Source organism: Micrasema longulum, unplaced genomic scaffold, assembly GCF_059751315.1.
Source record: "Micrasema longulum isolate JH-2025_06_02 unplaced genomic scaffold, ASM5975131v1 h1tg001213l, whole genome shotgun sequence".
Lineage (NCBI taxonomy): Eukaryota > Metazoa > Arthropoda > Insecta > Trichoptera > Brachycentridae > Micrasema > Micrasema longulum.
Window position 1 is genome coordinate 476,353 of NW_028278400.1, and position 14,572 is coordinate 490,924.

Genomic DNA, 14,572 nt, shown 5'->3' on the forward strand with positions numbered 1-14,572 from the left:
ATGTACGAAAAAAAAACAAAAGTATTTCAATAAAAACGAACTACTTTGAACGGCGTTACTGGTTCATATGAATCAACGAATGATAAGAGAGAATAGAAGAATTTTCAAATATTTGCGTTCTTATACTAATTTTCTCCAAACCTAAAAAAAACATTTTTTTTTCTACAATTTATTTAAATTCGTGTACGTTTGTTCTTTATGTACTTGTGTTTTATATCACTTAAATTTCTAAGCCCCATGGGCCTTAAAAATGGAAAAAAATGTTTACATCGACAAAAAAATTATAAATACCTGTGCTCATTCATTAAACGCTCAGATTTTTTTAAAGAACCGGGGCAATAAGGAAGAGACCATTGCAGGAGACTGCTGCGAGATATTTCATATACATACATGTATTTATGTACTATTTATCGTGTTATCCAGATGTTTATTAAAATTCATGATTATGTTTTCATTTTTATTTTTGGTATTCTTTAATAATACGAATGCTTCCACTTTCCATAATGTTGTATCCCAACTCAACACATAGCTCTTGGCCTCAGAGAGTTAGGGGGACCTTATTTTTTTTTTGTAAAATGTATATTTGTATAAATGAATAATAAAAAAATAAATAAAATAATATGTATTATTATCTGTTCTGTGTATGTCTTAGTACATTTTGGTATTCCAAATAAAATAAAATTAAAGTCTAACATACCAACTTTACCGGATGTATAAGGATGTTTTAAATTGTTCCTTTTATCCTGTAACCCGATACGTACAATCTTCAATTACATCCCCCTAAAGATATCAGTTGATTTAACAATCGGAACATTTTTATCTCACAGAAATATGAAATACATTGTAAGGGTGCATATTGCTCAATCGAGTGGAATACCTACTTTGAAGAATTTAGGATACAAAAGGCGTAAGAACTTTTGTTAAAGCTCCTTTTTATATTGTCTTCAATACACAATTTGTTTTTTTTTTCTCTCAGACAAAACTTTTTGAAGATTGTTATTTTGTTATGGAAACATCATATAACGAATTCCTATGATATAAAAAATGTTTTTTTTAAACATTTTTATTTATTTATTCATGCAAAGATACAAAATACAAAAAAAACGTATCTCTAAATCAAAGAGACCACAAGTCTTTTGTTGAGTTGGGATACAACCATTTGGAATATGTCCATCATAATCATTGTTTTTTCATTTTCATCGAATTTGTAAACCAAATCCAGCGTGTTTTGATCATCTGTTATATCAAGTCTTACGCTTACGCGCCAGTCCACAAACAATAAAATATGTTCAAATTGAAATATCGAAATTTAAACAACCTTTAACATCAATAATTTTCATCTTCCCTTCCATGAATCAAACCACGAACCTCAAAAATTATAAACAAACGCACCCCCCACTTCACAACGATGCGGACTTATCTCTACTCAATTTCCTTATTCAGGATTTTTAGCTCAGAACAGCGAGCTGCAACCATTGTGTCTAAATCACTCCTTCAGGGTTCTGATGTTATTTTACACACAACACTGTATTCTTCATCTGCCTGGACACAGAACTTAATTCGGTATTTGGTAAATTTAAAGTGCCCTATATAATATCATTTCGTGCAGGTGGCGCTAAGGAGGAGAAAGAATAGGGAAATATCACATACCACAAATGCCGATGAAAATATATAAAACGGATTTAAAATAATAAATTGTATTTTTAAAATCAATATGGGTATTGTGGAGAAAAGTTTTCAAATATAACTTTTAAAAAGAAATTATTAAAAAAGATGTCACTAGAAAAACGCGACATGTTTGGCATTGATAATTGTGACGTCAAGATTTGTGAAGACGTTCAAGACGTATTAGGGGCGTGGCTAATACAATGACCGATTTTGCGGGAATCCAAAATTACAATTTCAAAAATATTTTTTATGCTACTAAAAAGCACCAAAAAATATTCTTTCTACTTGTAAGTATTTTGTAGACTATTAAAAAACTTCAAAAATATAAAAACATATACTTGATACTTTCTTATTGTATAAAAAACCATAAAAAATTTGAATTATTTCAACGAACATGGTGAATCTCTTTAAAAATGGAACATAGCTAAAGGCAAGATGGCTAAAAAACATTTTGCACTTAGATCAGCTTTATTAACCATCATTGGAAAAGGTCATTATATCTGGACGCAACTAGCTTAGTAAGCTATGCGTACGTGTTTTTAAAAACAGCATTTGCAAATCTAGAATAAAAGTAATTATATTTGTCTATATTATAAAAATATCACTATGGAAAAATCCATTAGGATTGCAAATAATTTGTAAATAAAATAACAAAAAACGCAGTCAGCCATATTTTTGTTACGTAAAACTGTAAATACTTTTCTTTTATAAATTATATGTTGACTTATTTCAAATTCAAAACGACATTCATCCGTTATAAAAATTTACAAAAGCGGCTCAGTACTATTCAATTCAAATAAAATGCCTATTACTGCGACCCTTATTTCTACATTCGGAGTTATAAAAATAAATTACACACTCTATGTTTACATTAAATAAAAGCTTAAGAAAGACACAAAGAAACTTGATACGGTAATATTAGAGCGTAATGTTGAATAAATACATGTTATATTTGTTTGCTTTTACACTCATAGGGTGATGTATAATGGTGTCAACTTCACAAAATGTACGGCAGGGAAGGTACCGTTATACATTATGGGGAAACACTCACTGTTTTATATGAGCTGATACAAATGCCATATTTAAAAAAAAAATGTTATTATAACCCACTTGTGTAAATATACAAGTGTCGATTCCTTCGCTACATTAATGTGTTATATACAAAAAAAAAACTTGTCAGTTTATCAAAATACATACGAGTATTTTTTAACGTTTTTGAAATTATTTAAATTATCCAACAACAAAAATATAAAAATTAATTTAAAAAAATCACATTTTTCATATACGAGTATGTACATGTCATAATAAACTATAAAATACTTTTTTGTATGTGGATGTAGCGATTTCAGAGTGTAAATTGTAATATCAATTGTCAATTAATTTAATTAATATTAATTTCATGCAATTTGAGAAGAAATTAGAAAACATTTATTTTTTTAAACCGTCTTTATTTGTTATTGATAAAATAATTTTATAAAATGAAGAAATAAAAGTTTTTCCTATAATTTTACAGGATCATTCAAATCTTTGTAACGTAATTATAGCATCGAATAAACACATTGCCTATTTCTAGGCTCCACAAATATGGTAAGCAGTATGATGACAAGGCAGATATTTTTGGTTCTGGACTTGATAGTTATAAAATGAGTCTAATTTATTTTTTTCACTCGCAATATAATTCTTTAACTTTTCTTTATGTTTATTAAATAAATAAATATATATTAATTACTGTGTCTGTTAACTGTTTTATTTTCTTATTTAATATTATTTCCTTTTTATTTGTATAAATTTATAATGTCAGTGTCAAATGTTTATAAAATGGTGTTTGATTTTTTTTTTTAACTTAACTTAACTGAAATGTTGTACTTTATACGTACATTGAATATGTGTACCTATTGATATTGTTTTAAGGGTAAATTTTTTTATATAAGTACATTTATAATCACGTATTTTTTTTCCTAAATAAGGCCTTAAACCGTGTGTAAAATAAAATAACATATTATGAAACATACCAGTAAATGGTATAAGTGCATTAAAAAAAAAAATAATTGAAATTGCAATCGCTAATTTAGTAAGTTAAATACTTTTACAACAAATGTATTTATTGTATGCAAAATTACATAATCAAATTTATTCGTTTTTTCAAATAACCCGTTTTCAATCATAGGCTGTTTCTTCGAGAAAGCGTTTATTAAAGTAAACATTTTAAGTTCAATTAAAAAAAAAAAAATGAATAAGATAGAGTAAGTACATTTATTCTTCGTATAAACATATTTAAATTCGATTTCTTAAAGAGCTTTCATTGAAATATTTTATTCTGTCATTTGTGTTATGTAAGTCCATAATTTTCAACAGAATTGAAATTTTTAATTTTTTTAAAATTGCACTAATTTCAAACCTACATATATATTGCAAGTAAATGTAAGTTATTTACTCTATTTTTACCGTCTAAAGTATAATTAGTTTCTTTTAAATGATCAGCGAATACATTTTATTTTACAGAAACACTTCTTGTTTGTACATTTGTCCTATACATTTATAAACATTTTCAAAACGAATGAAATTCGAAAAATTTTTTTTTTAAAATATTTTACAGAAAAATAAATGCGAATGGTTCTACCTTGATTTTTTTAGATGGGATATGATTTTGACGTGTGTTTCTTCAATTTATGGGGGATCAGAAGCTTGCTATCGCAGAGAGATTAAGTCATTTTACGGTCACAATAGAATTCGCTAGCGTAACGATGTACTTATCCGACCGTAAACAACTAAATTATATAATGCCCTTTGCAAACAAAGCGGTTTTAACTATTGTTATCTCATTCTCATAAACTAGGATCAAACTGGATACGAGACGAAAATAAAAAGGAGTACTACGTCGTGAGTTTATAATAAAAAAGCTAGACAATAACATAAAGGTAGGTACTCACCATCAAGATAGATGTAGCTGGATACGTTTTTCAAATTGTCGATTATTGGCCGAATATTCTCGAAAGTTAGGGTTTCGAGACTATTACTGCGTAGATCCAAAAACACTAGTCCGCGAACTCCTTCAAATAATCCTCCAGTTAAAGAAGAAAGCCGATTTTCACTGAGGGATAATCGCTTTAATTGAGATAGTCCATCAAAAGCGCGCTCCGATATAAACTGCAGCACGTTTTTATCTAAAAGTAACTCTTGCAAGTTCCATAGTTCGGTGAAAGTGAAATCTCCAATCATGCTCATTCGATTGTTCTTAAGATCAAGTCGTTTCAAATTGGCGAGACCGTCGAAGGATTCTCTAGTGAGAATTGAAATACTGTTTTTATCCAGTTCCAAATCTAACAGTTGCGTCAGGTGCTTGAAAGCGCCGTCATGTAGCAGGCTTATATTGTTGTTTATAATGTAAAGTTTTTGCAGCTGGGGTAGATTACAAAAAGAATCTCTTTTTATTTCTGTAATCCTGTTATCATCTAAATTTATGGTTGTCAAATTGTAAAGGCTTGCAAAAGCATTTTCCTGAAGTCCTACAATTTTGTTTCTTTTCATCGATATTTCCTTCAAGGCTGTCAGGTTCGCAAATGCAAAGGGAGTTACCTCGTCGATATTTGCGTATTGAATGGTCAGCATTCTTAGATATCTCAATGGTTTTATCGCTTTCGTTGGAACAAAGCTTAGCCCGCCATCAGCCCTGACGTTGAAATTGAGTTCAACTAGATTAGTCTGCGAACCGAAAGCAGCCCAAATAGGATCTTCATTCAGTAAGCCGCCGTTAAATACCCAACATTCTGCTTTGCTTGCATTTTGCGCTGCCTGGTTCTCCTCGCAATAGCAGTGAACTTTAGAATCTCTGTCAGAAATGTCGCAAATGTTGGGTCTGTGCGTGTGAATTAAGGGTCCCGCTGATTTCTCTTTGCGCCTTCTCTCTGTATGCCGCCCTTGTACTAAGGTATCTTGCATAATCAACAGAGTGTATAATGAGAGGATCGAAATTTTTAACCATCTTACAACCATTTTTGTGATTGGTAAAACAGGACACCACGAAGAAAAATCTGTAAAAAAAAACACTCATGAATTACAAGGGAAAAAATGGTTTATTGAAAACGGATTTAATGGGCAATTTAAGTCGCAAATTCATTCTGTGTTTTCTATGAAAATGGTTTTCATGCGACCATGAAACAGTAATAAACATATGGTGTAAAAGCGCCGTACAGTAATTGAAATTATTTATTACAGTAATGTCCATAAAATAGACACGGAATATTGAACGTGCTTTGTGGGCGACATTTTGCGAAATGTGAATATACGAAGTGCGTGCCTGATTCAGAGAATCCACTAAAAAATAAAATTCGACCAATAAAATAAAACAAACAATTTAACATTGGTTACGAAATCCTTCGTACAAGGTCTGGAATCAGAAAAGCTTTTACTGCGTGAAAATTGGAAAAAAATATTTACTATTGAACTAAAAAATAAACTCCTTAATAAAAAAAAAAGATTTAATTTTTATTATTTTTGATTATCACGTATTTTATTTAAAATCTAAAATCAAAAAACAATATTATTTTTATAAAAGGTTATACTGTTCATCAAATTCTTAATTTTATAATAAAGTTAATTACAAATCAAAGCCACATACAACTTTCAACCCATAGTAGTCTGAAACCTAATTTCACATTGCCAGTAGGTCGACTGAAACCCACCCTAGGTAACGCACGCGAATCTATTTTGTCCCATTGTATAGCGGGTTGAAATGTTTATAGCTAGCGCTTTACACCTAAAATATGGCGTGTTGTCCACATCTGTTGCGACATGAGTGCATTTTGTGAAGTTATGTTTTACGGTCCATCAACTAATATGTTGTGGAATTGAAATAAAGCAAATATATCGTACATAAGCCAGTACTCATTTATCTCCCTCAAAGCGTGTTAAACATATTATTGTGTGAATTAGGTTTATTTCGGATTTTAATTCAAATGTTGACTTTCATAAAAAAAAAATTTTTTTTTTTATTATATCAATAAAAGACGAGTGATACTTTAATCCACAAATTTGGAATATCCAGTGACCGGTTTCATCGCTTTCGTGACATCTTCGAGACTGGTATCTTTACTAAGCAGCTCAATGTATTTATACAAAACAGAGGTAAGGATAGATAATTCAAAATTATATGAAAATATATTAAATAAAGTTATTTTTATCTTAGGGATCATTATTAAAATTTTAAAAAAATAACTTTCATTTAGTTTTGAATTGTCTATCCTTACCTCTGTTTTGTATAAATACATTGAACTCCTTAATAAAGATACCAGTCTTGAAGATGTCGCGAAAGCGATGAAACCGGTCACTAGATATTCCAAATGTGTGAGTTAAAGTATCACTCGTTTTTTATTTATATAATAAATTACAATGAACTTCCATCAAGAATTTTCACTTACAAACTTAAATGTTTTAATAAAATACAGTCATTATTCATACCGATTATTAGTACAACTTATTTATTGTTTTTGTATTTAAGATACGGTCTGCATTTTTTAGATGTAATACAGTAATGAAAAAGCTATCTTATTCAAGTGAATGTCGTTTTGAATTTTCGCTTTTTGACCCTGATTCATTCCGTATTATTCCATAGAACAAAGTAAGGCTGCCATTTTGCAAGGAAACAAAGACGAAGAACTTGTTGATATACTGAGCTGTACATTCATATCATAAGTAAATACCATGAGAACAAAAAAATAAATTATATAAATACGAGTATAAGTTAAAAAAATACATATGTAGTGGATATGTAAAAATAATCGTAGTCGTTGGCATAGCAGAAGTTTTTTTTTTCTTCCAAAACTTTGTATTTCTTTTAGAATCGATGATTTTGTAAACGTATCGAGAAAAAAATTTTGCTTAAAAAAATCGAGTGGAGATTGGTCAGTAGTAGTTAGTTTACCTACCTTTTAATAAATGAAATAATTGTTAATAACTCCACCTTACGATACTTCTAAAAAACTAATAAACAAATAAAGAATAGACATAAATAAATGAAGAAACACTTAATATATAAAATATAATATAGTCTTTATTAAAAACTAATTGCCAAATGGAGTTGGGGTTAGAATTTTAAAATTAAAAAACACACGTGTGGATTGAATGAAAAAAATCTAAAGTACCTACTTTAAATAAATAATATTAATTCAGTCGATCCAGAGAAAGTTAATAATGCACGTATGTTTTATTACCTATGCTTTTTTAGATTTAAATTTTTTTTAATGAATAACCTGGGCTAGGAAAATGAATTGAGCAGTATGAGAGTACTCACCCTCTACTCAAAAGCCCGGCCATTTAACGCTCGTGTGGCTATAATATAACACGAGGCTACATAGGATACAAGACTTGATATATCTCTCTTGTTTATTAAAATAATGAAGTCGTATTTTCTGTAATCTTCAAATGAACATTTTACATCGGATTTGGAAAGTAAAATTTGTGGAATATCCTTGCCTGGCGAAGAATAATTAAACAAATGAAAGTGGTGCCAATACAGCAGTTAATAAGTTTTGTCGTATAAAAAAGAGCGCGAGAATAGAATTCTAGAAATAAGAAAAACAAAGATGCAATTCTGTGCTAGTTACGAGTGTATGCCCGGCGTTTGAATAATTTGTGATTTATTTTGCATTAACAGGCCTAAGTTGTATTTAAATTTTTATGATTTATGGAAAAAGAATTAGTAATTTAACAGTTTGTCTCTTTGTTTTTTTTTCAAACGTCAACTCCAGAATATTCTGTAATCTGCTTGTGGTAACACGATGTTACATCACCGCGTGTAAAAGAATTTAGTGGCTCAGCTTTTAAAAGTTAAAACCTTAGGCTTGTAGGACAAAAACTAATATACGGAGACCCGGCACAATGAACTGCACAGGTCGCAGTGACATCAGGGCCCCGATTCCAATGGGAAGTTAACATTTATCTCAAATTTTATCTACAAAGTAAAATGAAGTTTTCTGTATATATTGTTTTCAGTGTTTAAAATATATATTTAAGAACCAAAATTTATTTACAAGCAATTGAAATAGATCAAGTCAAAGAAGGAATCGTGTGTAAGAAATACCACATTGTAAAACGAGGCTCGCACAGAGACATGCATATTTTATTGGCCCAAAAAATTTTTAATTCTTTTTTTACTGATAATATTTCATTAATTCCAAATTTTCAAAATTTTCTTTCTATTAAAAAACATGCACTATCCTGAATTCAAACTAAAGATATGAATTTTTCTTTATATTATATATATATATTATATATATTTTCTTTTTTTAATTACTATAAAAAAATGCCATATAATCTTTTACAGAATATTTTACATTTTCTTTCTTAAGTTAAAGAAAAATATAATAACTGTCCATTATTTATTATAGGAGCAAAAATTCATTAAAATTTTCTTGTATATCCACGAACAGGCCATGCCTTTGTGATTTCATTGTTTACTATTTTTAAAATTAATATGTATTTCATTGCTATGTTATTATGCTCATTATACTTACAGAGGAATATTTTTCTTCAATGAAATGAACAAAGATAATAAAAAGTACAGTCAGGAATACAATATATTTAAGAAAGAAGTAAAAAATACATCTATAATTATTCTTTATGTAACACTGATTAAAAACATCGTAAATATCTTTTTTGTTATTTACATATGCTATTTTTAAAATATTACTGATCAAAATAAAATAATCTAATGTAAGACGTCACCCCCCATTATATACACAAGAATTGTTTATTTATTTTACGTAATGGGAAACGTTAATGTAAATATATATATATATATCTGATTATTGTAAAAAATTGTATTTAGTTGTAATATTGTATTTTAATTTGTTTATTAATAAATAAAAAATATTTTTTTTAATACTCTGTTTTATCACTTATGTTTATTGTAAAAAAAAAGCAGAAAATGAATTCATTTTATTTTTTTAAACATGTTTAATTATAGTTAACTGACAAAGATACTTGAAATTTTTATGCAAATATACAAATTTTTGTTCACAAATATCAGTTTTTCTTTATAAACAATCGAAGATATCTTTGTTAACTTCCCATTGTAGTTGGGGCCCAGGAGCTAATATAGCACTGACCCTGATTTTTAATCTTAATTTTTGTATCAGCAGCTTTAAGTACGAACGTACACGTATTCTGGTAATTCTGATGTAGGAAATTCCATTCTTATACAAGTGGAGTGAGTATAAGTATGCAATATGCGGTAGACGGTTTACAGGCATGTAAGTATGGCAGCTAACCGATATAATGTCAAGGCGGAGAAAGGCACAGGGGATAGACAAAGGCGTCTCGCAGAATGCAAGTTGCAAGTTCGTTGGAGGGAACGTAATTTGATGGCTTAACAGTATCGGCAGTAAAGTGGCCGGATGTAACTTAATAAATTCTTCAAAGATATCTCCATGTAGGTGAGCTCCACAAACAAAAAGCATTGCACAGTATATGCTGACCGAATGGTTTAATATTAAGTCACAACATAACTTCTTCGATCAACTTTTGTTTTTATGCCCAATGTCCAGACCAGAATATGTAGATTAGTCGATTTGTTGTAAAAATTTAAATTCCTTTCAATAAATCTTCCAGCTTTTCATAGATCTCTTCGTCATTAACACAGTATGAGATAAAGATGGATTGCCATGGTTTATCTGTAAATGTTGTATTTGTTTAATTTGTTTATATTTTATTTGTTTATTTATTCACTTTATATACATTTACAGTTTACATACATATGCATAAGAGTGGACATGTTGCCATAAAGCAATTTTTTTCTACCTACTCAAACCGTTCGATTTGATTAAATCAGTGTTATATAAACATGTTGTTCGTTGATTAATACTTTCATTATGGAATAAAATATTGATAAACATTTTAAAAAATTTAAGAAGTTTAAATTAACTAAACATCTACACTATACTATGAAGAGAGGAAGGGGTGAAAAAGTGGAGAGAGGAAGAAGAAAAATATGTTAACATATTTGAATTTCACCAGTGGTAAATATGGAAAATATTCGAAAACTCTATTTATTTATTTATTTATTATTTATTATGCTACTCATTGCATTAAGCCTGCAGTTGGCAAGCCAAATGTCAAGAAAAGCAGTCGCCATAGTAATTGTAATTTAATTTTCACTTTTTTGTATTAGATACTCCTTACTATTTTGCAAATGCAATATATTGTATAATTTTTATAGTAAAGGCCAGTTTTTCGCCAGTGAACTGTAAACATTTACGAGGAAAACAAAAAAACTAACTGACACGAGCGTTGACTTAGAGTTTACATACGCGTTGACTTATGACTGCGATAAATTAAGAATTGTCATTATTGTTCATTGTGATCGCTTAAATGCTAAACATGTTTTTAAGCACGTCGATAGTTATTTGTGCTTGAGCTACAGAAGACGTATTTTCTACTCGATGCCTACTTTTAGGTAAAAATACTGAAAATGTTAATCGACCAAGAAAATAACGCCTAGTAGTGTAGTGGTTAGCGGGTTTGTCTACCATGTTTAAGAAGGGTCAATATAAAATATTTGTAATAATCCGTAAAGGATTTTTATATACTTCAAATAAAAAAATATGAAAAATTAACGTGGCACAGCAATATTTTATAAAATTTATACTGGTATCTGAAGCGTTAGCTTGATCACAGTAAACATAATCAAGATGCGCTGCATTCGCATTCGTTTATTTTTTAATTTCATTTTTTTTCATTTATAATGGTTCACAAACAATTACATACGACATTGGTATAATAATCACAATTTGTTATGTTTAGATATTAATTATCAATTACATGTTAAGCGTATTTATACATTCCTAGTGCCCTATGTGGCAAAGGGTTTGATGATGAATTATGATGACACTTATTTGTATGACAAATGTCGGATTTTCAGAAAAAAATCAATTTATGCATGTGATTTTTAATGTTTTGTTAATATTGTTTGGAATCCTCATTTTTTTCATAATTGTGAATGCTTCGTAGTGCGCAAAGTAATTTAGGTGATTGACCAACATCTATGCCGAGTCTTCTAGTATAATATTCCCTTTGTTTAAAATGGTTCTTTGTTTCTTACTGTTTAATTGATGGGTTTTTGAGTAACAAACAAAAACTGTTAGTTGAATTAGAAAGTATCCCAACGTGATTCAATCAACAAATATTTTCCCCAATGAATTTTATGGAACGTAAAAAAAATCCATCAGCAAATTTTACGCGTCGACCGCCATGATGTAAACATTTAAAAAATAAGTTTTTCCCTAAAATAAAGAAAGGCGAGAGGGTTTTTTGGAAACAGGTTTTTTCAAGTAAAAGTTTTTACATAAAAATAATTTAATGAAGTATATTTAATTTATTTAAGGCTTTATTATAAAATTTCCAAAATTTAAAATAAATCTGTTTTTTACACGGGTACCTACTTACATTTATATTGTGTATTGATAATGTTATGTACGCATGTATTTCGTATTTATGCAGATACATAATAGAACCAGAATCCTAGTCGAGTGTCTTTAACTACCCCTATCGGTACATAGTGGTTCATAGGGCATGGCATTAGCATTAAAAGTGGTTTCACTTTACAATCGGTTTCCCTGATCTGGCACCTGATTTGTGGTCAACTTATCTTCATGTAATTTATAATCAAACTACGTCGTATTTAGTTTACCAACGCAGTAAGTACCCTATGCACTATCGAGTGCGGATAAAGGTATAATCTTGATGACTTATGTATGTTGTCCCGGTCTTTATTTGACACATTTTCATTTCATAATCTATGTGAACCTTGGCTGCATCCAGTAGTCTCCTCCACTATTGTCGGTCTGCTGCCCTTCTTCTCGAGTTCTTTACTTCCAACATGGTCATATCGACGATGATGCAGTCCAGCCATCGCATTTCGACCCTCCTGGTCTTCGTCATCCTTATGGCACAGAGAGATTTAGGCGTTTTATAAGGTTTTCGTCGTCCATTCTAATAATGTGGTAAAGCTAGGGTTTCCTAGGACAGCGGTGCCCGTATTTTAACGGCCGTTAAGAACGGTGATGCGATGGATAGCCGTCGTAACGTCGACTAGAGAGTGGTTTCCTAGGGAAACGGTGTTAAATGGTTTGATAACACCGTTTTCCTAGGAAACCACACTCTAGTCACCGTTACGACGGTTATCCACCGCATCACCGTTCACTACGGCCGTTAAAATACGGGCACAGCTGTCCTAGGAAACCCTAGCTTAAGCCCACCTCAAGCATTCCACCTTGATGGTGTTGATTACATCGAGCGCTTGGTAGATATCAAAATGCTCTCTAATGTAGCGTCGACGCCCCCTTTCATTTATTTATGTAAAAAAAATATTTCTTCGGACCATGTTATTCATTTATTTAATATACGGCCAAGGCAATTAAACAGCTTTTGATGAAACATGTGTATGAGAAACTGAACAAAAATAACATAAAACTATGACAAGATTCAAAGACAAACAAGAGTAATAAAATATTGATATAAGATGTATTTACAAACACGATCAAAATATAAGACTCCGAGTTAATCCATGCCAATTCATCTTCATCCCACACTGTGTTTATGGCAAAGAGATCTAGAAAAAACCGGAAGATCTGTCCCAAAGAATTACGATTTAAAGTTTAAGGTTAAAAGAAAATAATATGGAAATATTTCACACTAGGAAAGCTTTTAAAAATGTTCCTTTGATCCATTATTAAACAAACTTTCAATATATCCCGATATACGATGTTCCTCCGTAATGGTCACCCTAAACATATTAAGCTTACCCCCTCCCTCCATCCCCTCTACCTTTTTTCAACTTTTCCTCAAACAACATATAATATTTTCATAATAAATTCAGTGCATGTTTGTCTTAATCAGTGCATGTGCTTATTAAAATGCATTTCTTGTTGGTTTTATATTTTTGTGCAACAACTATAATGAAGTTGTGTGGTGGGTTTTACATGCTGGTTTGCATGTTGGTTCAATTGGTGTCCTGGCGAAGAGACGGGCACGTCTCGAAACCGGTACACATAGAAAAGTCGGTAAAGCTAGGGTTTCTTAGGACAGCGGTGACCGTATCTTAACGGCCGTAGTGAACGGTGATGCAGTGGACAGCCGTCTTTACGGTGGCTAGAGAGTGGTTTCTTAGGAAAACGGTGTTGTTAAATGTTACCAACACCGTTTTCCTAGGAAACCACTCTCTAGTCACCGTTACGACGGCTGTCCACCGCATCACCGTTCCCTACAGCCGTTAAGATACGGTCACCGCTGTCCTAGGAAACCTTAGCTTAAGTGGTTATATACAAATATTTAATAACATTTGGTGATTCCAATTTGTGTGACGAATTGTTTAATCTACGCATTCTGGACATCGGGGCATAAAAACAAAAGCTGACGATTATTGATGATATTCCATCGCAATATTTTAATACAAAAAATAAAAAATACTTTATAGATTTCCTCTATTAATGTAATTTTGGAAAGCGTCAGTATTAAGTAAACGTGTTTTGTTTTAGAAATGATTTTTTGTACATATTGTTTGTAAATAAGTTTTCAGCTAGTTTTTCAAATATACATTTTTTGTACTGCTATCTAAAATTAATACAGTGCATCAAATATATATTTCAATAAATTGCAGGGTACCAAGTTAGCAAAAAATAAAATGACTGGTGAAAGTACCTACGATCACGAACCTTGGAACTGAAGAACGATAGAAAAAAATATAAACTAAGGTATTATCAATTAATTACTTATATCAAAATATAACGAAGTAATTATAAAAAAATATGTTTACAAAGAAAACTTACTGAAATGAAATATAATAAAAGTAAATAGTTAATAATATATACATTGTTTTTTCTTTGTTTTTTTTAATATTATGTTTTGAATT

General features: G+C 30.3%; 1 protein-coding gene across 1 annotated transcript in view; it reads right to left on the minus strand.

Annotated features, from left to right (window-relative positions):
• The window catches only part of LOC148276474 (connectin-like), a 116,456-nt gene that overhangs the window by 62,963 nt on the left and 38,921 nt on the right, over positions 1-14,572 (minus strand). Inside the window, exon 2 of the mRNA XM_088234194.1 lies at positions 4,599-5,699. Within this exon, the coding sequence (XP_088090320.1) occupies positions 4,599-5,661 (1,063 nt within the window). The 5' untranslated portion in view covers positions 5,662-5,699. The remainder of the gene's footprint in view (positions 1-4,598; positions 5,700-14,572) is intronic.